The sequence below is a fragment of the Podarcis bocagei genome (genome assembly GCF_964188305.1).
Source record: "Podarcis bocagei genome assembly, chromosome: 2".
Lineage (NCBI taxonomy): Eukaryota > Metazoa > Chordata > Lepidosauria > Squamata > Lacertidae > Podarcis > Podarcis bocagei.
In genome coordinates this window covers 94,576,557-94,599,931 of record NC_138126.1, presented here as the reverse complement: position 1 = coordinate 94,599,931, position 23,375 = coordinate 94,576,557, and the positions used below count along the sequence as shown (strand labels likewise).

The following is a 23,375-nucleotide window of genomic DNA, read 5'->3' as shown; positions in this document are numbered from 1 at the left end:
AAAAGATGATGATGGTACTGGGTGTCGTGTGGATGTTGTCTCACCTCACCAGAAATTCCTCTCTATCTATCTCAAAGCACTGCAAATGCCCTATGGATTCCCTGCTGGTGTGACCTTTTCTGAATAGTGCTCCTGTGGCATTAATCTAGCTGGGATGGATGTTACCAGGAGAAAACAGATTTCCCCCCAAACTTGTAAATCCTTACTAAGCAGCATCCTGAAAGGAAGAAATGTACCTTGCCTGAGTAAGAGCCCCTCATGTAAGCTAATAAATGTTTTTGATCTGATGCGTGGCCTCACCTGGTCCACTGTTTGACCTTTGGTCACATATTCATTTCCCACTTTCACTCGGGGAAAGCATAGGGCTTTCAGTAAATCTGAAGAATTCAGGCCCATCAGATAAGCTGCTTTGTCAGCCTCTACAAAACAACATATGAGAAGCAAATATGGATGGAACTCTTTCAGGACAGCCAGAAAGCAATAATCATTGGAAAATGGGATAGTCTCAATTAAAGTTGTAGCTGCAATTGTAATTTACTCATTAAAATTATGACACGGAGAGCGATTCAGATTAATTGCCAAAAGCTGAGGAAGAACTGTATATAATCTCTTTTAATGTGAAATCTTTCCAGGGATGCTTTGCACACCTCATGTGAAAATTCTCTCTCCGCCCCCCCCCCCCAATGAGATCTGGAAACTGGCTTTTTTTAATGCTGTATGCCAGAGATCTGTTACCTTCACTGCCATCTGGCTCTGCCTGCTCCTCTCGTGGTTTCTGCTTAAACTTCATGTTCCCATAATGCATCACTGCCCCAGTTAGTTTATAGATTCCAACTCTCTCTTCAGCAGTAAAGCCCAGGATGTCTATAGCCGTCTGTAAGATAGTTCATGCAGCAATTAGCTGAAATTTTTACTCAGTATTTATATTAGCAGCAGCACTTATACTTACATCTGTAGCTATTAGTTCTTCTTGGTCATCTATGCTTTGTACTGAAATCTCCCCTTGGCTTATAAATGGGTAGTCATAAGGGTTTGTTGTAATGAGAAGCATTTCTGAAATGAAATTAGAAGAGTCTGATAATCGCCACATAACATCTTAGATTAAGATACAGAAGGAGAGTAAATGGTTCTGAGCAATTTTCTCTCGCCCCCTCCCCATCCAGTTTTGTGTAGCTCTGGTTGAGCACTAACATAAGATCCTCTTCTGTTTTACCAGATAATCTGAGACATTCAGGAAGGAAATAAATGAGAATCCTGCTTACCAATAAGTTCGGGCTTCTTATTGGAGAGAATCTGATAGAAAATATGGTAACTTCTCTCAGCCTTCAGCTGAAAAGTTACTCTTGATTTTTCCAGCAGATCTGCAACAAAGATTCACATTTAATGTTTGTAAACCCGGTTTAATATTTGACTGGCTGTGTTCCAATCTGGATACTTACAGGTCTCAATATCTGCAGAGGCCAGCTTTCCAGTGGCACCAAAATGAATCCGAATGAATTTGCCCTGCAAAGTACAGAGAAAAAAGTCCTAACAGAGAACCAAAGACTTTCAGAAAACACAACTACCAGGATTAGATCTATTATGGATTTTTCATTTTAACATTGTTGCTTGTTTGTTTATTTATTGGAATTGCTCCTTATGTTTCTGGATGGAAGGGGCATTGTTTTCTGTGTTAAGTTTCTATTTTTAATGGAAGGTGTTAGTTGCTTTGGTGGCTCAGTTGAAAAACCAAAAGATGAGATATACCGTATTGGCCTGAATATAAGCCACACTTTTTTTCCAAATTCCGACCGTGAAAAGTTAAAGTGTGGCTTAAATTCATGACCTTACAAAAATTGGCTGTAGGATTTTCTATTACATTTGCCATTTATGGGTGTGAGTGCCTGCAGAATTTTAAGGCAGTGTCTTATATTTGGGTATTGTCTTTTTTTCTTTTTTCCCCTTTGAATTTTAAAGGTGTGGCTTATTTGCTGGTGTGGCTTATATTCAGGCCAATATGGTAACTATTTCAATAAACAAATGATTTCTGTAAACAGGGCCAGCCCTCTTAGTAGGCGGAGTGAAGCAGCTGCTTCAGGTGGCAGATGTTGAGGACTGGTGCTAGAGGTGTTGAAGGACAAATCTGTGTGTGCTGTACAGCCTGTCCTGTGCCTCCTAAGCTAGACTGCTAACCTCAAGTACATTAGAAAATGCTGTTCTACTGCTAGAGCTGAATCCCAGCTTTTGGCTATTTGCATTTATTGATGTGCACAGCTCCTCTTCCTTCTCTGAAATGTATCAGTTTGCAAGCTGCTTTCTTAAAATAAGATAAGTTTAGAAGAAAAGATGCTACTGAAGCACTTCAAAGTCTTGGCACTGGTGTACAACTTATCAAAGACAAACAAGAATTTGAAATATTTACGTAAAACTGATATGTGAATTGGCTGTTAATTTCTCAGCAACTACAAAGCAAGCCACATTCCTTCAGCGGGACTTCCTCCAGGGCAACACCTTCATGATCAGTCCCAGGATGTGAAATGCAAACACAATAATGAGACGGCTGATATTATTGGCTAAAAAATTGATAACGACTTTTAGATCCTGCAATGTATGCACCACTCACAAAGCGAGAGGAATTGTCATTCCTGACAGTCTTGGCATTTCCAAAGGCCTCCAATAGGGGATTGGCACTGATGATCTGATCTTCAAGTGTCCCCTATAAAAGGAAAGGAAAGGAAATATTTGAAAAGTGAATAATAAAGTAATGGAAGTAAAAGCTATTGAATGTACATGAATAAATACACAAGACTTTGGGCACAATGCTGTTCTCACAATGCTATATTCTACAGCTAAGTGTTAGCTTTCCACATTAGTTTTCATGAAAAACTACCCCTTAACTTGTTTCACTCTCCAATTTGACCAAGTCTTAATTAGATCCTTAAGTCTGATTAACGTGAAGAATGCCTGGGTCATGAATGGACCTTGACTCATATTTCTCTTCATTTTAGGACAAGTGATTGGTCTACAGGTGATGTGTTCATTATTCCCTGCACCAAGCAGGGATCTGAAAGTGACTCAAAGGATTCAAGTGAGAAGGTGCCTGTTGCATGCATACTTTTAGCTACTGTATCATCCCTTCCCAGTTTGTTTGGTTTTTTTGGAAGTTTGACTCTGAATTGCTCTGGTAGAGAGGAAGGGAATGAAGAAATGAAAGAATGAAAACGGGAGGAAAAGAAAGGAAGAGAGACAGGAGACAGGAAACTGTAATAAACTAATGGTGAATTAAGAAACAGTTTGTGGCCACGCCTTTCCAACTACATCCTTTTTCCCTGGAACAAGATACAAAAGTGTGGCTAGAACAGCAGGAAATTCCCTGTGCATCTCAACTAGATGCAGAACCATTCCTGTGTGAGGGATGATTTGTCCCTTCTACCACCTGGACAGCTGTCCATGGTACTGTGTTGCTTAGCCTTAAAAGGTAAAGGTAAAGGTACCCCGGACCATTAGGTCCAGTCGTGACCAACTCTGGGGTTGCGGCGCTCATCTCGCTCTATGGGCCGAGGGAGCCGGCGTTTGTCCGCAGACAGCTTCCGGGTCATGTGGCCAGCATGATTAAGCCGCTTCTGGTGAACCAGAGCAGCGCACGGAAACACCGTTTACCTTCCCACCGGAGCGGTTCCTATTTATCTACTTGTACTTTGACGTGCTTTCGAACTGCTAGGTTGGCAGGAGCAGGGACCGAGCAACAGGAGCTCACCCTGTCGTGGGGATTCGAACCGCCGATCTTCTGATCAGCAAGTTCTAGGCTCTGTGGTTTAACCCACAGCGCCACCCGCGTCCCACTGCTTAGCCTTAGAGGCACCCTTAGACTAGTGGCTGGATATAGCCACATTTCACAACCCGTTTCGGGCAGAGGAAGATAGGTAATGCAAAAAAAGAAAAAAGAACAACATACTCTTCAACCACTTCCCTTTCTCAGCAGTTGCCGTGAAAATTATTGAGATGCTGTATGCTGGAAGTGCTACGTAGCTTTTTATTGTAACAGCTCTGGAAGCAAGTGTCATGAGGACATCACAGAATGAATTAATTATTGCTTAGAAATCCGCAGCCCTTATTTTACAGAAAAGGCATGGTTTAAAAAAATCTTCGTGAGGCTATCCAATGTGGATCCAGTAAGTGAAGTCTCAGGGCTTGGTGGATTGTGATACTTTGGCTGTAAGCCCCATTGTTTTTTAATTGATAAAGGAAATTCTATAGACCTGATCACTTAACAGAACAGAGTACAGTCGTACCTTGGTTTTCGAACAGCCTAGTTCCCGAACGTTTTGGCTCCTGAATGCCGCAGACCTGGAAGTGACTGTTCTGGTTTGCAAACTATTTTTGGAAGCTGAATGTCCAACGGAGCTCCAAATTGGCTGCAAGAGGTTCCTGCAGCCAATCAGAAGCCGCACTTTGGTTTCTGAATGTTTTGGAAGTCGAACGGACTTCCGGAACAGATTCTGTTTGACTTCCAAGGTATGACTGTATTTGTAACAATCAGGAAGTTGTTCAGAGTCTATGGTTCTTCAGCAGTGCCTTTTGTATGCTTACAACCACAGGTTTATTTGCACTAATGCCAGCCCATCTCGCCCTACCTTCATCTTGGATTGAGATTCCTTTTTCTTGGCTCCTTCTCCAGTAGCTGCAATTGTTGCAAAGTACTGGATGACACGCTTGGTGTTGACAGTCTTTCCAGCACCAGATTCTCCACTATCACGAAAAAAGCAAGCAAGCATCATGTAAAGAAAAATGGAGGACCATTACTTATGTTATAATTGTACTTTGGCAATATGAAGTAGGACAAACCCAAAGCATCTGCTTACGTGATCAGGATAGACTGGTTTTCGCGATCTGCCAGAAGGAAAGGGAGAAGCATTGCTCACTATGCTGCAGAGACATATGCTGAGTTACAGGTTCAACCACTGGATTAATTTCCCTCCAATCTGGGCATGTGATAAAGGTTTACTAAGCCTGATGGTATCATGATTGTTCCTCCAATTCCCTTCTGCTTATAACACCTTATTCCCCTTTCAGTTGTGAAGTATACGTACCAGTTAGCATGAACTGATATGCGTTGTCAGAGATGGAGAATATGTGGGGAGGCACTTCTGTGCGCTTTTTGCCCCGATAGCCAGCCACCACTTCTGGATTGTAGACAGGCAGCCATTTGTATGGATTAACAGTGACACAGAAAAGGCCCGAGTAGGTCTGCATGAAAACCAATAAAAATACTGTTAGACTCTGTCCCTTTGGGGATTCCTTTCTGTGGACCAGGATAACACCACTTACATAAATCATCCAGGAGCTGTAGCGATCTTTGAGGTTATACAAAACAGCAGGTTCATGCAGATGCGTCAGCATTGCCATGTCCTCAATTCTGTCAAACTTAGGTGGGTTCATAGAATACACGTCATCTGGCTTGACAGTCAGAGTCTGAAATGCAAAGGAAGGACTTTCGATGAGGAATGGTTACTTCACAATGCAAGTTTGCAATACAAATGAAATTATTTCAATCGTGATGGCATATATTTAGGACCCACACTATTTTTGTGATTTTTTAAAATAATTGTAAGTTTTTAAAACTTTTTAATGTTGTGTTTTAAATAATTGTAACCCACCCTGGGATCTTGGGGTGAAATGTAGGATGATGATGATGATGATATAAAAAAATTCCTTCCAGTAGCACCTTAAAGACCAACTAAGTTAGTTCTTGGTATGAGCTTTTGTGTGCATGCACACTTCTTCAGATACACTGAAACAGAAGTTGCCAGATCCTCCTATATAGTGAGAAGGTGGGGAGGGGTATTACTCAGAAGGGTGGTGGGAATGGGAGATTGGCAGGTAGCTGAGATGAGCCTGTTGTCTTTGCTCAGACATTGGATTCTTATCTCATTATACATGACTAAGCCATTTCTCACCTTCTCACCCCTTGCCTTTTCCTGTAAGACCTATTACAGTCGTTAAGAGTCGTCAACAGGCTCATCTCAGCTACCTGCCAATCTCCCATTCCCACCACCCTTCTGAGTAATACCCCTCCCCACCTTCTCACTATATAGAAGGATCTGGCAACTTCTGTTTCAGTGTATCTGAAGAAGTGTGCATGCACACAAAAGCTCATACCAAGAACTAACTTAGTTGGTCTTTAAGGTGCTACTGGAAGGATTTTTTTTTTATTTTGACTATGGCAGACCAACACGGCTACCTATCTGCAACTGGATGATGATGATGATAATGATAATGATAATGATAATGATAATACCACCACCTATCTTCAGGACAGACCGAAAACTCTTTGTGTAAAAATTAATATACATATTATAGAGATGTTTTCAGTAGCTCATCCCAGCAGTTTAAGTGCTTCGCAAGTTTTGTCCCAATTATGATCAGAACAATCCAGTTGGAAAATCTTAGCACATGTTTATTGAAAAGGAGGACTCCACACTCCACCCCAAATCTTCAAAGACACTCACCCTGCCATCATCTGTGTCCACGGTAGTTTTGCCACCTTCAGTGCCCTTGATTTTCCCTTTGGCATATTCCTCCTTTGGATCAGCCACGAAGCAATAGGTCTTGGCATCAAAGGGTTGGTTCTGAGCCTCTATTCGCTCCTTCTCAGATTTTCGGAGAAAGGGGGCAGCCACCCCAAAAACCTCCATTTCTGCATCACTGCTCATTGCTGCAGCTAAACGTGAGACAGGAGGGTCAGTCCTTATTCTGTGGAAGTCTAGGGAACTTGAACTAGAGACATCATGTTCAGACAATACCAGACATGGTCCCTATTCCTAAATCTAATGGCGTGTGCAGCAGCGTGAATGATCCCTTTTGTAAGCAGAACAGAAGGTCCAGCTATTCCCACAAGTTCCCATTTTCTCTGTAATCCTGACATTATGTACTACACCAGGGGTATACAATGTACAGGCAGGGACCGGGCTTACATCCCAGACGGCCCCCCCCCCATGTCAGTGTGCCCGTGTAAGACTGCACTGCACCACCCTGTTCTGCTCCCACCCCATTCCAAACCTTTTTGTGACATTTTTGCGATGTCTTTGGGTCACTTTCAGATTTGGGCCAATGTACATGGACAAGTTTAAAACAGTTGTTGCCTTTAGTGCCACCCAGGTGTTATTGGACTCCAGTTCCCATCAGCTCAAGCCAGTGTTGATGATGGGAGCTGAAGTCCAGAAACACCTGAAATATGTAGCATTGGATAGCTCACACTAAATTCTGGGCACACTCTCCCTTCAGTTTTCTATAATCCAATTGTTCTGTCTCCTGAAAGATCACTAGCTTACTTATGTCTACCTATTTGCCCTTAATATGCTTCTTATGTTGCTTTATTTTTATCTGCAACTGTACTAAGAACTTTGTTAAAGGGCAAAATATCAATACCAAGGAGAATTAAGAATGAATATAAGTAAATTGCCATTTTGAAGCAAATAACAACAATAGTGAGGATAGTTTAGCATCCATGAAATAGTTGCACAAATACAAAGTCTGGAATCTAGAAAAGAATGCAGCACCTTGCCATTGATTTTTTTTTTAAGTTTCAAAAGGAAGCATAATAATTTGAAAGAAATAATGAAATACAGAAGTAATTATCACAGTTGCATCCTGCCCTGTGATAATTTTGACAGAAAACGGAAATTATGCAAAACAATTGCATGTAACTTAGCCTGATTTGTATATTCGAGTCAAATTAGTTACTTTAGTATAGAATTGATATTATTATAATTCTGTGAATGGCCTATCTGGTGCAGAAAGAAATCAGTTGTTTATGTTACCTTTGGTAGGATCACTCCTCTTTTTGGAGCCATCCAAACCCACCCAAAGAGACCAAATGTGGCTTGCTTGCTTCTTTGAGTGCTTTTAAATCTAGGCATCTAGCATGTGTTGCTTGTCACAGCAAGGCCTGAGATGGGTGGGTTGGGTTTTTTTTAGTTCTACACATTCCTTAAGCATAGTTCTTTGGTGAGGAAGCACCTCTGTTGTGCCTCCTATTTTCCAAGTTACATTTTATTGGCTCAGAACATGGGATGAGATGAACAAGTAAGATGGTAACAGGAACTCCTGGGCAGGGGAAAAACTTGGTTTACTCCCACTTTCAGCGTTCCTGCACTCAGTGTAAATGGAAGCCCCCTTTTCTTTCATCAGGTTGTGTCTGTGTTGCTGTGTTGCTGTTGAATGTCCCTGTGTACTGGGAAAGGGGAGGAAGGAGAGAAGGGGGTAGTGGCTGTGAAAATATAAGATTACTTGAGATATGAAGTGGCACCTGTGCTTAGCAGAATGTTGATTGAATTCTGCAGTCTCTGTGTTGAGTGGATGGGAAGGAGCATGTGTCTGCATGTGCTGTGAGTGAGAAACAAAGAACCCTCAACCATCTGCTGCAGGCAGTTTCAGGGGATGGAACTGCTGCTTCTGATGATGAGAGATTAGGGACCTCACTTGGGAAAGAGATCATATTAAACATCTTCCGGAGGAGTAGCCATGTTCCTCTATTGCAGTGAAAACAACAGAGTGTTGTGGCTGCTTAAAAGACTAACACATTTATTGGCGATAAGCTTTCAAAGATTACAGTCCACTTCATCAGAGGCGTGAAGTGTTCTCCTTAGTTATAGGGAGGTGTGTGTCTGTGTATGCGCACGCGCATGGTTTGTGGGGAGGATTGTAAAGGCGAGGTCAGAGAGAAATGAAATGCAGAAAAAGTATAGATAGTGACAATTACATACTTAGCAATGGTAATTCACATAACAGTTCAGGATGACACAGACACCCTGGCAATGGTAAGCCAGTGAACACATAAAAACCTACAAATCACCATATTTTTCACTCTATAAGACGCACCAGACCACAAGACGCACCTAGTTTTTGGAGGAGGAAAACAAGAAAAAAAATATTCTGAATCTCAGAAGCCAAAACAGCAAGAGGGATCGCTGCGCAGTGAAAGCAGCAATCCCTCTTGCTGTTCTGGCTTCTGGGATAGCTGCACAGCCTGCATTCGCTCCGTAAGATGCACACACATTTCCCCTTACTTTTTAGGAGGGAAAAAGTGAGTCTTATAGAGCAAAAAATACAGTATTTGTTTCGCTTCCATCCACAAGTGATAACATTCAAGTGCCTGATGTATTGTAATTCAGGGACTGGCCTATTTGTAAAATGCAGATAGGCATTGTTGGCAGATGATGACACATATCACATTAGCAGATGTGGAGGCGAATGAACCCCTGAAGTTGTGGGTGACATTATTAGGTCCTGTGATAGTGTTTCCAGAGTAGATATGCAGAGAGCGATAGAATCATAGAATTGTAGAGCTGGATGGGACTATGAGAGTCCTCTAGTCCATCCCCCTGCAATGCAAGAATCTTCTACCCGATGTGGGGCTCAAACCCATGATTAAGAGGCCTGTTTAGGGACGTTTTTACAATGTGTGACATTATAATGTATTTTTAATCTTTGTTGGAAGCCGCCCAGAGTGGCTGGGGAAATCCAGCCAGATGGGCGGGGTACAAATATATTATTATTATTATTATTATTATTATTATTATTATTATCATGCTCTACCAGCTGAGCTACCCAAGGCATCTGGATCTGCCAGAGGGGCTGCTTCCTATGTCAATATCTTTTTTATATGTGCTGTTGTTGCTACTAAGTAGCTGTTTTTGGTAGGGTGCTATCTGAATGTCAGTATATAGACCTACCACTGTGAGAGAATGAGAGTACCGTACATTTCAGCCTTCCAAGACGCTTTGTAAAAGTTCTTAAACTAGTCATCCTAGAGCAAAATACCTTCAAAGGGAGAGTGCTGTGTGAAACCAATGAATTGCAATTTATCTACATTTTCATTTGGAAAGATCCAACATTAGTCATGCTAGGAGTAGTTCCATTGACTTCTGTGGGTCTACTCTGAATGTGACAAACATTGACTATCACTTGTGAACTGAACTGAGACAAAGGATTTTTTTAGCACAATACATGTGTTAATTGGCTCACCGATGTCAGGGTCATTGAGAACTGTTATTTATCTGATGCCCTTTTAAATGTGTGGCGGAAGGGGGGATTATTGATTTGTTTTTATTTTCATTATGCATTTTGTGTTTTTTATAATGTAACTTTCTGTTGCGAACCGCCCTGAGATCTACAGGTAGAGGGTAGTATACTAAAAAAACTAAATAACTAAGTACTTTTCTACATTTTATTTCTCTCTGACCTCACTTTACACAACCCCCTCATCCCAACTCATGTGTATGTACACCTATAACTCAAGATAACACTTCATGCATCTGATGAAGTAGATTGTAGTCCATAAAACTTCATGCCATTTTAAATTAGTTCATCTTTAAGATGCTGTAAGTCTCAAATACTGAATGCCGGAAAATGATAACATAAGTGCATGGGAGATTGGTTTTTCCAAGAAATGGTCCACCTGTTTCTTAGAATGTCATTCCTTCACCCACAATTTGCAGGCAGGAAAGTCAAAGTATAGGGAGGTACGGTACTTTCCCTCTCCTCAACACACAAGCACAGAAGCACTGCAGTTATTATCACTCCACAGCAGACTGACTGAGAAAATGAAATTGCATCACACAAAAAGTATCAAGAAATGTCATTTGGGAGGTGGGGTAGGGGTGGGACACATAGCGCCACACCTTGACTTCTCACCTTTTTATTTTCCACTCCCAACAGAAAGAAGAAAGGAACTGGATGAAATAAGACGTCTAATCTAGAAAGGAGCAGAGAGCGTAAGCATTCATGAGTCCAGGATCCTCAACAGCTGAGAATTTTTTAGAATCTCAAAATACACTACAGAAATGGACCCTCTTCCCCCCTAAAATTCCTCCTCAGAGCAAAGTGCCTTTAAGCTCAGCTAAAGTACAGCTGCCCTTATTGTCTAAATTAACACTTGGTTGCTTTGAGATCTCTCCCAAAGCTCTGGAGTATGTTGCCCATATTGCAGGAGGGAGGGGGTAGGGGATGGGGATGGAAGGAGAGAGACTGATTATCAAACTTACCTCTCACAGCTCGCAGCCACCAGTAAGCCTTTCATCTCCGTCAGCTTTTATAGGCTGTGATTCTTCTCTTAGCTCAACCCCTCTCTATATTTGGAAATCAGAGACTGGACCTAAAGCCTGCTTGCCACTTATACACTTTTTTACCCTCAGAAAATGTATTAATAGAAATGACCAAGTTTAGTCATTATTTATCAGTTGTGATACTTTGGAATGGAAGCTAACCATTTCTTTAAACTTGGGAAGTAATGCCAGTGCAGGAGAGATCTGGTGTCTGATCCCTTTAAAAAAGAGAGTTTGTGGCAGTTTTTCTGTCTGGCACTCTTATTGGATCAAATCCTGCAATATAGTTGCATTTTAGTAGCCTGGCAAACAGCTATTTTAAGAATCAGTTACATTTTAGGCACTAAAATGCAACATCTGAGATTCCCAAACACATGTGCAATATATATTTATACATTCATTTGCCTGCAGTTTGAACCTATATGTGGAAACATGTATTTTCCTGGAGTAATGTGTGAAGAAGCATCCACTATCAGCAGGAATGTTGACACTAAAGAAACTCTTCTGTTTTGTTTTGCCCAAGCAAAGCCTCAGGTAAAAATGACAGTAAGAAAACAGAACACTGGGAATTAAGCATAGATGGTCATCTGTCCATTCACACACACAAACACACTGCAGGAAAGTGTATGTGAGTATATGCTCCATCTGGTTGAGGGAGATCATGTGGGTCTTTCTGCCATCCCAATTGGTCCTGCTCACATGATTACAGTGGTGCAGGCTGCGCTACAAGGGATTTAACTCCCTTTCTGTGTTAAAAGGGAAGAGGGGTAAGAATGTACAGAAGGGCAAGCTTTGAAAGAGTGACTGAATAAAAAGCAAAGTCAAGACAGGAATAAATAATTGCAAGCCATTTTGAGAACCCTTCTTACTTTCTTTGTAAGATTTATTGTCTCTGTCCTTCACCAGGGCAGGTTGAAACTGTATATAGAGTTATAAAAACAGGTAATACCATTCCAACAAAAATGAAGTATAGATTCAGCAACAAAAATGGTGGATTCTACAAAACAAAATAGTTTAACTTTCAAAGGCCAGAATTTTGTAAGGGGAGAGTTTAAGGACTTTGGTCAAAAATGAAATATGAATCCCCTGAATGAACGAAGAAAGACCTGTAACATCCCAGGTCAGGGAAACAGGTCCTTAATATTTAACAAAGATCTAGTTATCGTCTCTGACACTTTTGTCCTTATCCTTAAGGGTTTATCATCAGCTTGCCACTGTCCTGAACAGGCATGACCTCCTAAGAAGCATGCCAAAGAATTAAAGCTATGCTACCAAAGAGGGAACCGGTAACAGCTGATGAAAGCAGACGTCGTGTAAATCAAAACATACTAATGAGAAACAAAGGGCAAGTATTTTAAAGCAGAGACACTCCCAGGCTAGTCATCCACTTAATAGAAAGTGGGGTTCCAAACCCAGACTGCTTTTGAATTACTTGTTTTAAAAATTTATATTCTACCTATTTTGTGGGATAAATTTTGTAGAAGAAATCTGAGGCATATCACAATCAAAAACAGTTTTGAATCTGCTATCAAGGCTCATGATATGTGATACGCTTTCCAGAGCCCCCTTCCCAGCTCCTGCCAATGGAATCTATCAATATATTTAAATTAGCCACTTTTATTTGCCGGGGGGGGGGAGTTCCTAGTCTTTATTGCAATAAGGAATTGTGTGGAATTAAAGTTTAAGGAGCTATTTTCAAAAGCATTTACCTATCAAATCTATATCAAAGCATTTACCTATCTAAATCAAAGCATTTACCTATCATATCTATATCCTGCCCTTCCTGCTGAAGAAAGGATACATCCGTAATAAAAAAATACAGTTAAAAATAAAATGAAAGCATAGTTAAAACATTTTAAAACTGATAAAAATGTTTAAAACAATCAAATATGTAACTGATCATGTGTCTTAATAGGCCCACCAAAATAGAAATGTTTTCAGTAGGCATCTAAAAGAATACAATGATGGCCCCTGCCTATTGTCAATAATCAGAGAGTTCCAAAGCACAGGTACTGCCACACTAAAGGCATGACTCCTGACCAACACAGCAGTGGAAGTTTGGTAGGACAAAGTGAGTCAGCTCACATGGGATAAGGCTTTTCCTCAAGGTAACTGGTCCCAATCCATTATGAGCTTTATGTACCAGTACTTGAACTCAACATGGTGGCAAACTGGCAGCCAGTTTAGATATTTGAGCTCAGGTAAGGAAAACGTAAAACGTAATGGACCCCTGGATGGTTAGGTCCAGTCAAAGTCAACTATAGGGTGCGGCGCTCACCTTGCTTTTCAGGCCAAGGGAGCCGGCATTTGTCCACAGACAGCTTTCTGGGTCATGTGGCCAGCATGACTAAACAGCTACTGGTGCATGGAGGACCATGAGAAGTGCCAGAGTGCACGGAAACTCCGTTTACCTTCCTGCCACAGTGGTACCTATTTGTCTACTTGCATTGGTATGCTTTCAAACTACTAGGTTGGCAGAAGCTGGGACAGAGCAACGGGAGCTCACCCTGTCGCATAGAATCGAACTGCCGATGTTCTGATCGGCAAGCCCAAGAGGCTCAGTGACCCCAGTGCCACCCGCATCCCTTTGAGCTCAGGTATAATATGCTGCTAGCTTCACTCTTGTAAGCAATAGTGCTGGAGCATTCTTCACTAACTGCATTTTCCAGAGGAAACACCTCATTGTAAGATGCATGCTTTGGGAAGCAGAAATGCTTCAGAAGCATCTGTACTGCTCTCTGTACCGCTTCAACCTGGGACACAGGAACTTGGTAGAACTTCCTATGTAGGCCAAAGCTATTTTAGCAATAACATAGGCTATAAAGCTAAACATAACAATAGTATACAGTGGTACCTCGGGTTACAGACTCCGCTAACCCAGAAATAGTACCTCAGGTTAAGAACAGTCTCAGGTTAAGAACGGACCTCCAGAACGAATTAAGTTCTTAACTTGAGGTACCACTGTATTGGCAGACGAGTGCAGAGCTCATCAGGAATCCAGTGATACTCAAACAGAGTACAATCTCCCAGCTTTGCATAACTCACTCTTCCTCGCCTTCATGTGAATTCTACCTTGAGCCTTAACATTTAGTCAGGGGCTGCATTCAACATTGCAGTCCTGCTTTGAGACATCAAACAGCTGTGCAGTTTCCATTTAACCAACGTGGTGGCTTGTATCTGAGGCAGGTGAAGAAACTACAGATTGCAGGGATGTAGCCTAGAGCCTAGAGTCACTTCCATCCAGCTCCAGGTAGAGTGAGCAGCAAGCTGTCTTCCCTTTCACTTGAGGTCATTGAAGAATGGTCAATAAACAGCCACATCTCTCATGAAAAATGAATTCTTAGAATCCTCTCTAAGCCAGGAGAATGAGCTCTTGTCTTTTTTTAGCAGCAGCCTTCCATGGTTAAGCGTCTTTTGAATGTACTGCCTTGTTTGTATTAGGTGTCCATGGAAAGTTGAGATGTTCCAGAAGCATCCATTTTATGCTAGGCTTCAAGCACGAGGACAAGAATTTTGCAGGGTGATTTTGATGGTTGGAGAGAAAGGGAACATGGGGGCTTTCCCACCACATAGAAGAACAAGCAGGCAGCAGCCACAGATCTGGGTTCCAAAGAGCTGCTTTTGCAAATTAAGGCTCCCTCACCCCTCCCTTCTTTTTTCTAGTAGGCTAATGTTACCCATTGGGCAGCAAAGATTAGAGAAGAGAACTCAGCAACAGACCTTAGCCACAGCCACTAAGGACCAGCCCTCTTGGCTCAGCAATACTGCATTACTGCCTGTATCCAAAACTATTACATGGTAAGCAACTGCTGTTCATCTGCTGTGAATTCTGTGTTATTTGAAGTGTCTTCTATTCTAACTATGTGATTAATATGCACCAGAGGAGCTCAGCTTCTGGATCTTGAAGTACAGCAAAGTTTTATTTGGGAGCCAGACATTTATTCTAGTGCACAAATCAACTCCACCTGAAGTTGTCAGCTCAAAGCAATAAGGTCTTTTTTAAAATAATTTTTATTAACAGGCCAATCACATCACATTATCACATTGATTCCAAATTATACAGCCAAATTTTAAATTTTGTTGGGGGTACCCATACATCAAGCTCAGCTCGAGTCCAAAACAGCATCACTTATCTTACTGCATTAATTAGACAGTTCTGTCCAGTTTGATCCGGATAGTCCTTTATTACTTCTTTTCTCTTCTTGTTGTTATCATAAATTCCTTTCTTTGCGATCTCTGATAATTTTCACAAGCAGGTTAAAAGCTGGCATTCTATGTGGATTTTGTACTCTTCCAAAAATCATATCGATCCGAGACAGCCTCTGTACAACGCTTCCATAAACAAAATTAATCTCCGATCTGTCCTTTATTTTTCTCAGGCTTGCCAAATAAATCAAATGAGTCTGGGAGTTCTGTCAGGTCAAACTTACATTCCAGCATTCCTTCTCATTCAAACAATCCTGATTCTCCTCCCCCAGTCCTTCTTCCTCCGGCAAACCTGTCATGGTGAGACGCCATTTTTTAACTGCATCATAAAAATTTTCCTCTTTTCTCACCGTTCTCCAGTCTTCTTTCCTGTTATACTCCGTCCCACATAGTTCTTAAAATCCTGCCTGTGATTCATAGAAACACGACAATCTTGTTTCTATCTGGGGTGAAGGGTTATTAATGTCACATCATGCAGAGCAAAGCAATAAGGTCTTTTAGAGTAATATGTCAGGGGGCAAATGCTTTGGGTGCCAGAGAAGTCCTTGCACCAATAGTTAGCCATTCCTGTTTTAAACAAACCACCTAAAGAGAACAAGATGAAAAATCCACAGATAAATGTATGGAGCAAAGTATTTGCCTAGTATGTTTCTTTAGATGACATTGAACTATTACGACTGCAGTCCTAAAAATGTTATGAGGGATTTAAGTCGGTTTAGACCTGTTTACTAAATGGGACTGGCACCCTTCAACATTAGTGCTGGTGTCATGTGCTTGGAATTCCAAAACTGGCATTATGTGCTATTACTTGATGTTGCACTGCTATGGCAATGGGACAGCTCTTAGGATCATACCACAAGCCTGTTTATATCATGAGAGTGAGGGTGGAAGGAACCTGGGTTTACCTCCATCTCTGCCTTAAATAAATCACTCTCTCAGCCTCAGATCTATATTTGTTAAATTAAGAGGGCGTTGGCCAATTTGGTGCCCTCCAGGTGATGTTAGACAACAATTCTCATCATCCCTGACATTGGTCATATCGGCTGTGGAAGATGGGAGTTGGAGTCCAACAATATCTGGAGGACCCCATGCTGTCTATCCCTTGTTATAAAGAATAGCTGCGAGCCGTATCAATTCCAAGCAGTAGCAGAAGAAGAAATGTAAGTCTAAATACCTAATCTACTTAAACAGTCTGGCTTAAAATGCCCCACAACCTTTGCAGATCAGGCTAAAGTCTGTTTCTTGCATTTCAAAATTCCTATATATACAGAACTACCGCTCACCCATCTAAGTGGTGGGCGGGGTTTGTGACCTGGTGTGGGCTTCCCAAGCCTGGGTGACACCCCATCGCTCACTGGCTGTCACTCCGCCTCCTTTTTGGCTGGCCAATCAGTGGCTGACTGGGAGGCGGGATGAGGGCCAGGTAGGACAGGCTCCTGCCGGCCATCTCCTCAGTCGGTATTCATTGTCTCTGATTGCCTATGCAATTCAGCACACAAAACCATTGATGTTAAGGTTTTATTTATATCTGGTTCTGTGATTCAGTGTACAATGGTGTACAAATGCAGCAATTGCACATTCTGATCTACATGTAGGTTCCCCATTCATTCCTATGTGACACTGCCTTCAGTGTAGTAACTGAATACCTTGTGAAACTGCTTGAAAGTTGCTCCACAGAGTAGTAGCAACAAAACAAAAGTTGTGTACATAATCCTACATAACACAACCCAAATGGTTTGAGCAAGTTCATTCATTTATGGATCAGGGTACTCGCTATTATCTTAGAAGTGATCGAAACTTTGCTGAATAATTTACTTTTAATCAAGCAGTTCTAAATTTAGCAGTTTTTTTAATCCTTCACAGTCTCCTAAATCATTGAATACCTTACAAAACTCTATTAGAACTATTACTGTGTTTCAATTAATCACATTTCAAGTATCTATTACAGCCTTACTGAAAAGGGAAAAATAGATCTAAAGAGCCTCTAACTGTAAAATGTTGTGAATGATACTAGGCTCTTATGCATAAAAGTTAGTCTTAAAAAAAAAATAATTACATTATACAGAGACAGAAAATGATAATATTTTAGTAGATTTTATCCTGTATTATGTGTTAAATGGCACTAGAATAGGCTGTAGTGCTGCTCCAGGGCCAGGTAGCATGCAGCCAACAGGGCCTCAAGAGAGGAGAAAAATAAGACGCAGGACAACAGGACTTGGGTTCAAACAGGCCACAACGTTTTTATTACAGATGTATGTAGATTTTGGCGAAGGCATTGGGTGTGTATCCTGAATCAACCAGCCCACCTGCTGACTGATTGTGTGCGTTGACACCGGGTTAAGGGTCACTCCACAATGTACATCAAATAGGGCAATTCCTCCAGGACTGCCATTTTGGGAGGGTGCTATGGCCTGTTGACCCCTGTCTGGACACCTGGACAACCCCCCCCGGACGCTTTCAGCAGAGTACCAATTTCCTGTTGTGGAGGGGGACGAGTCCTGAGCCTCTGCCCAGGCTGAGGATCCAACCTAATGTTTTATCTGCCAACAATAAATTGTGACAGTTGCCATGACACAGGCAAAACTTCAAGATAAGCTCAGTCCAACTCTGACTGAGCTGGTTGGCTCAGGTGTGGCCCAATTATATAGAAAACTGGTGGACCTGACTGAAGGTTCCAGGCCAAAGTCTCCAGCCAGGTCCACCACTATGGCCATACTCCCTTGCCTGCTCATGATTGGCTGATTCAACTGAGCAGGCTCCCAGCAGCCCATGCAACCATAGGAGGAGGCACTGATGTTCTCAAACAGTTGCGTGGGACAGAACAATGGCCCCTATCTCGTTGCGGTCACACTGGGCTATAAACCACCGCTCCCTAGCATTAGATGGTAAGTGGCCATTTTTCATTATATGGTAAAGAAGGTTCTAAAGTTCTGACTATTTAATTAAAAAATAAATAAATTTCACAGGATATCTCAATAAAGAAGCACTTGGTAAACAGCCTGCAATTCGCTCTTGAAACACCCCCCTCCCAAAGCAGGATCCAACCCATCTCCAAACATTCAGGTGAGGCGATAAAGTTGCTGGGAAGTGATTTCATTTGGCATTGTTCAGTTCTTTGTCTAGGTATTTCTACATACATGTGGATTTATCATGCCAACCTTACTGGGTCGTGCAGCATAAAAGTGTACGATCAAAGCAACGGCTAGGCACTTTTAATTGTTCTGTGTATTTAAATATTTGTATATAGCCATTTCAGAAAAAATAAAATTACATGACATTAAAAACTCACCAGCAAGTGAGATTCAAATCTTCTTGATATGCTCACTTTAATGACTGTCATTGTATTTGTGAGGGTGTGTGGGATGAATGTATGAGCAAAGGTCTAACAAGCAAGGTCTTGGTGAAGGAAAACACTGGAGTTGCGACAAAGAGTGTCAGAGTGTTTGACACTCCACGGGCAACTTGTTTCAGGATGCTTTGTATACTAAAAATCTCGTAAGAGTTTCAAGTAAATAAACTGTGCTTGTTGCTGATAAAACCTCCAAATTATTTTGCTATCACAACAGCTTTCTTGCATATTATTTGTTTTACCTTGCTTTGCTTCCACATGGCTTACCTACTACCAGTACCTACCAGATAAACTTTTGTTACATTTCTTTCAGACATTTTGTCCAGAACATTATACGCAAATATCACAGAATTAGAAATGTTGCATGTTTGCATGCAACATTAGGGAGTTTGCACTAGTCACATTTGTTGTCCCACATCACAAATATTCAGTCCGTGTGTAAATTAGTACAGTACTATATCCTGTTAATTTCAACACTCTGGTCCTTGTCCTGTTCTTGAAGCTGTACATAGCACAAAGCACTGCGTCCTGGCACTCCCCCTTGAGTGTATTTTGGAACTGCTATAAAAGTGTGTTTTCCTATTGCTTCTCTCTCTCTGGATTGGCTAGCTGCAAAGATGCCCACCTGTGCTGTCCTTCTCCTTTGGAATGTCTCAAGCCTTTAGTCTTGGGCTGAAGCATTGTCATTCCATTGGAGAAGGTCCTTTTTTTGGCACTCTGTGCTGCATACCACAAATGCAATTGCTTCTCAAGGAGACAAATGGAACTGCAACATCTCATTCCAGAAGAGCTTCTGTCATGATGCCCTGGCGTAGGATGGCATAGGCTAAACGAGGGGTGGAGGGAGAGAATAGGGAGCCAGCTTTTCTCAAGTGATGCTATTTTACATAAATATCTTTTAAGACTTCAAAATAGATGTTTAAAAATAGATGTGAAATAGGCAGCACTGGAAGGGAAACGCTTTAATAATGCACAGTTTTTTTCTGTACTGTTGTAATTACTAAAGAAACCATCAAGGCTTTTCTGTTCCAGGGAATACATAAATATACAAATATATGTCCTTGTGCAAACCTGTTTGTAGTCTAGAAATGATAAGTGCTTTGACTGATACACTCTCTTCAGGATGAGTGCTGCCTCCAGGTAAGTTTTCAATCTACTTATTGTCATATAACTTGCCCACAAACAACTCAGAACAAATTCAGGTAGGTAGCTGTGTTGGTCTGATGCAGTCGAAATAAATAAAAAATTGTCCAGGAGACCTTTGCTGTTGTTGTTTAGTCGTTTAGTCGTGTCTGATTCTTCGTGACCCCATGGACCAGAGCACGCCAGGCACTTCTGTCTTCCACTGCCTCCCACAGTTTAGTCAAACTCATGCTGGTAGCTTCGAGAACACTATCCAACCATCTCGTCCTCTGTCATCCCATTCTCCTTGTGCCCTCCATCTTTCCCAACATCAGGGTCTTTTCCAGGGAGTCTTCTCTTCTCAAGAGGTGGCCAAAGTATTGGAGCCTCAGCTTCTGGATCTGTCCTTCCAGTGAGCACTCAGGGCTGATTTCCTTAAGAATTGATAGGTTTGATCATCTTGCAGTCCAAGGGACTCTCAAGAGTCTCCTCCAGCACCATAATTCAAACCAACTAAGAGACCAACTTAGAGACCAACTAAGTTTGTTCTGGGTATAAGCTTTTGTGTGCATGAACACTTTTGTGTATCTGAAGAAGTGTGCATGCACACGAAAGCTTATACCCAGAACAAACTTAGTTGGTCTCGTAAGGTGCTCCTGGACAATTTTTTATTTATTTCGACTCAGAACAAATGTTCAATAAAATAAAAATAAATAAAAATCAGCCAAACCTTTCACTTAAAGAAAATCAGGATGAATGCTCAACAAACAGGTCTCCTGGAGGCACCCAGAGCTTCTCTTTCCCCATCCTTTGGACCCCCCTGGAAAACTCAGCAAACCTACTGCACCTGAAACTGGGTGTGTGGACAGTGCAACGGAATGGGACATAGCTGTGGGAAGTCTGAGGAAGTACCATCCACCCTGGGCCTTCCCATAAAAGCAAGTCTAGAGTGAGAGACTAGGGTGATGTCTGCTGTTTCCAGGAACCCACCTCGTTGTGAGACTTTTGTGGGTGAGCTGAGAGTTTCTTTGGACCCTGGGTGAGAACCCAAAGGCTGAGAGGGAGGGTGTGTCACAAGGAAAATGAACTGATATATTAGTAACGTTGTATTAATGTAACATTTTTCTGTTTAACTGGTTTTTTTTGTAATATTTTGTTCAAGTTAACTGTTGCTGCTTTTGTTTTCTGTACATCGCTTAGATACGTTTTTAATATATTAAGTGGTACAGAAATTCAATAATCTAATCTAACCTTTATCTGGAGATCTTAACATGTTAAGGGGCTCATAAGCTTAAATGAGTCTGCTGAGATACAGTGGTATCAGGCCACCAACAACTTTAACTAACAGTTAAATTAACTAGCTGTTAGCATATGACCAGTACCTACCAACAGGTAGAGTAACATGTTCCTGGTCTTGTAGGAAATGGCACAGCCAGCAATTCATATCTCCTTCCTTCCCTCCCAGGTATTTATGCCAGTTCCCAGTCACAGGCTAGTATAACCAAGAAAAAGAGATTAATATGTGATGAGAGACTGTGCAAATAGGAGATTTGATTTTCAGTGGTTTAGGTCAACAGGGACAGCAACAGGGATTAGCAATGTCCTTGTAGCATCCCCAAATCATCTATTTACTTCCTCTATAAGTGAATGTTTGGCTTTCACGCCAACAAGGAAAAACAAAAGACCGTCCTGTACTTGGGATCCTTTACAGTAAGGGGAATACTCTACCCTCCATATCAAAACATATTGCTAGTAGCTGATAAGATGCACCAGTGCACCATCTTCTAAGACCACCTTGTCCAACAGTATAGGAACCATGCAAAGCAGTACCACAGACTTCCACAAACACACATTCCAGAAGTATTCAATGTTCAATGGTGTCAAAAGCTAAGGGTGGTATTCAATTTAAGTTTTACTTAGAGTAGACCTATTGAACTCAATGAACATGATTATGTCTGAGCCATTAATTTAAATGGGTCTACTCAGGGTGGTTTTCAACTAAGTTTTCCTCAAAGTGGCCTGAGGTAATGAATAGGAGCACATTTCCTCTAGCCACCCCAGTATGCATATTATCCACTAAGACCACTAAAGAAAATATAAGTGCAAAGCCTATAATAGAAGTTTAGAAACTTGAAATTTCAACCCATGAGATAAAAAAATAGATTGGCAAAGCCAAACTTGTACTCAACAATACAGAGCTGGCAGAGGGGATGGAACTATTCATAGAATCATAGAATCATAGAGTTCGAAGAGACCACAAGGGCCATCAAGTCCAACCCCCTGCCAAGCAGGAAACACTACCCTTGCACCTCTTGATGTTAAAAATGGCAGGAATAAACATAGATTCAGGTAGGTAGCCGTGTTGGTCTGACACAACTGAAATAAAAACAAAAAATTGTCCAGTAGCACCTTATAGACCAACTAAGTTTGTTCTGGTATAAGCTTTTGTGTGCATGCACACTTCTTCAGATACACTGAAACAGAAGTCACTAGACCCTTATATATACAGTGGTGCCCCACAAGACGAAAAACTCACTAGACGAAAGGGTTTTGTGGTTTTTGAGCTGCTTCGCAAGACGAATTTCCCTATGGGCTTGCTTCGCAAGACGAAAACGTCTTGCAAGTTTGTTTCCTTTTTCTTAACACCATTAATACAGTTGCGACTTGACTTCGAGGAGCAACTCATAGAACGCGGTGTGGTAGCCTTTTTTGAGGTTTTTGGTGATTTTTGAAGCTTTCCCAAAACTTTTCCGACACCGTGCTTCGCAAGACGAAAAATTCGCTAGACGAAAAAACTCACGGAACGAATTAATTTCGTCTTGCGAGGCACCACTGTAGTGGGAGGGTGAGGTGGGGTATTTCTCAGAAGGGTAGTAGGAGATGGGTGATTGGCTCAATGGGTATGGTAAACCTCTTGATTAGGAATAAACATGGCAGTGTGATTATGTGGTTGCATAGAAGGCTTGCGGTCGCTTCTTACACAGGCTCTCATTCTGCTCCTTAAACAAAAAAAAGGGAAGGGGAGTTTGATATAGTTGCTTAAATTATCACAGCTATCCAGTGTCCTCTGGCACCTTGACTATTCCCATGGCCACATTTGATCCTGATTTAATTAGGAGTATTTGCCTTGCAGATCGACACTTCATGCTTTCCTCAGAGCCTTCTCATGTGGCCAACACACCTTGTAATCTTTGCAGAAACTCGAGGCATTATTTACAGAGTCTGCTTGTTGCAAGGCTGAGGAAACAAGGTGCTGACACACAGGATGGCTTTCCTGTTGTGCAGGTTCCACCAATGCCAAGGTGAGAAGGGGCTGTGGGTAAGAGTTTGTTTTCGTGGACAGGAAAGGGTATTCCTCCAGCCCTTGTTGCTTCCAGACAACATCCTTGTTTATTGGCACTCTCTTTTCTTTGGTAAGTTTTCACGGAGGAGACTCCACCTTTGTTCTTTTGTCCAGGTCCGGCTGGGCAACCTTCTTCCTGAACAAGCATCCACATCTCTTTATCCTCTTGTGTGTGTGTGTGTGTGTGGTTTTCTCCCCAACATCCACTGCCGTTAATTGGAAGACCTACTCAAATAAGTCCTGTGAACCACCTCCCCCAGCAGCTCTTCAA

At 41.7% G+C, this 23,375-nt stretch overlaps 1 protein-coding gene and 1 long non-coding RNA gene across 6 annotated transcripts in view; one reads left to right on the top strand and one right to left on the bottom strand.

Moving 5' to 3' along the window:
• The window catches only part of LOC308582163 (myosin-3), a 33,520-nt gene extending 22,770 nt beyond the window's left edge, over positions 1–10,750 (bottom strand). The window contains exons 1-12 of the mRNA XM_081185046.1: positions 10,675–10,750; positions 6,489–6,700; positions 5,308–5,451; positions 5,070–5,226; positions 4,842–4,869; positions 4,614–4,728; positions 2,603–2,695; positions 1,440–1,503; positions 1,263–1,361; positions 950–1,053; positions 736–874; positions 301–419 (exon numbers count right to left, since the gene is read on the bottom strand). Coding sequence (XP_081041172.1) covers positions 301–419; positions 736–874; positions 950–1,053; positions 1,263–1,361; positions 1,440–1,503; positions 2,603–2,695; positions 4,614–4,728; positions 4,842–4,869; positions 5,070–5,226; positions 5,308–5,451; positions 6,489–6,692 — 1,266 coding nt within the window. The 5' untranslated portion in view covers positions 6,693–6,700; positions 10,675–10,750. The remainder of the gene's footprint in view (positions 1–300; positions 420–735; positions 875–949; positions 1,054–1,262; positions 1,362–1,439; positions 1,504–2,602; positions 2,696–4,613; positions 4,729–4,841; positions 4,870–5,069; positions 5,227–5,307; positions 5,452–6,488; positions 6,701–10,674) is intronic.
• Positions 1–23,375, top strand: part of LOC308582171 — a 72,160-nt gene that overhangs the window by 32,917 nt on the left and 15,868 nt on the right. The window contains exons 9-12 of one of the 5 annotated variants that reach the window (XR_014005529.1): positions 10,699–11,618; positions 13,555–15,076; positions 15,783–18,353; positions 19,672–19,779. This is a non-coding gene — a long non-coding RNA (uncharacterized lncRNA). Of the gene's footprint in view, positions 1–10,698; positions 11,619–13,554; positions 15,077–15,782; positions 18,602–19,671; positions 19,780–23,375 lie in introns of those variants that run through there. The other 4 variants (XR_014005530.1, XR_014005531.1, XR_014005532.1 and 1 more) reach the window with 4 other exon arrangements.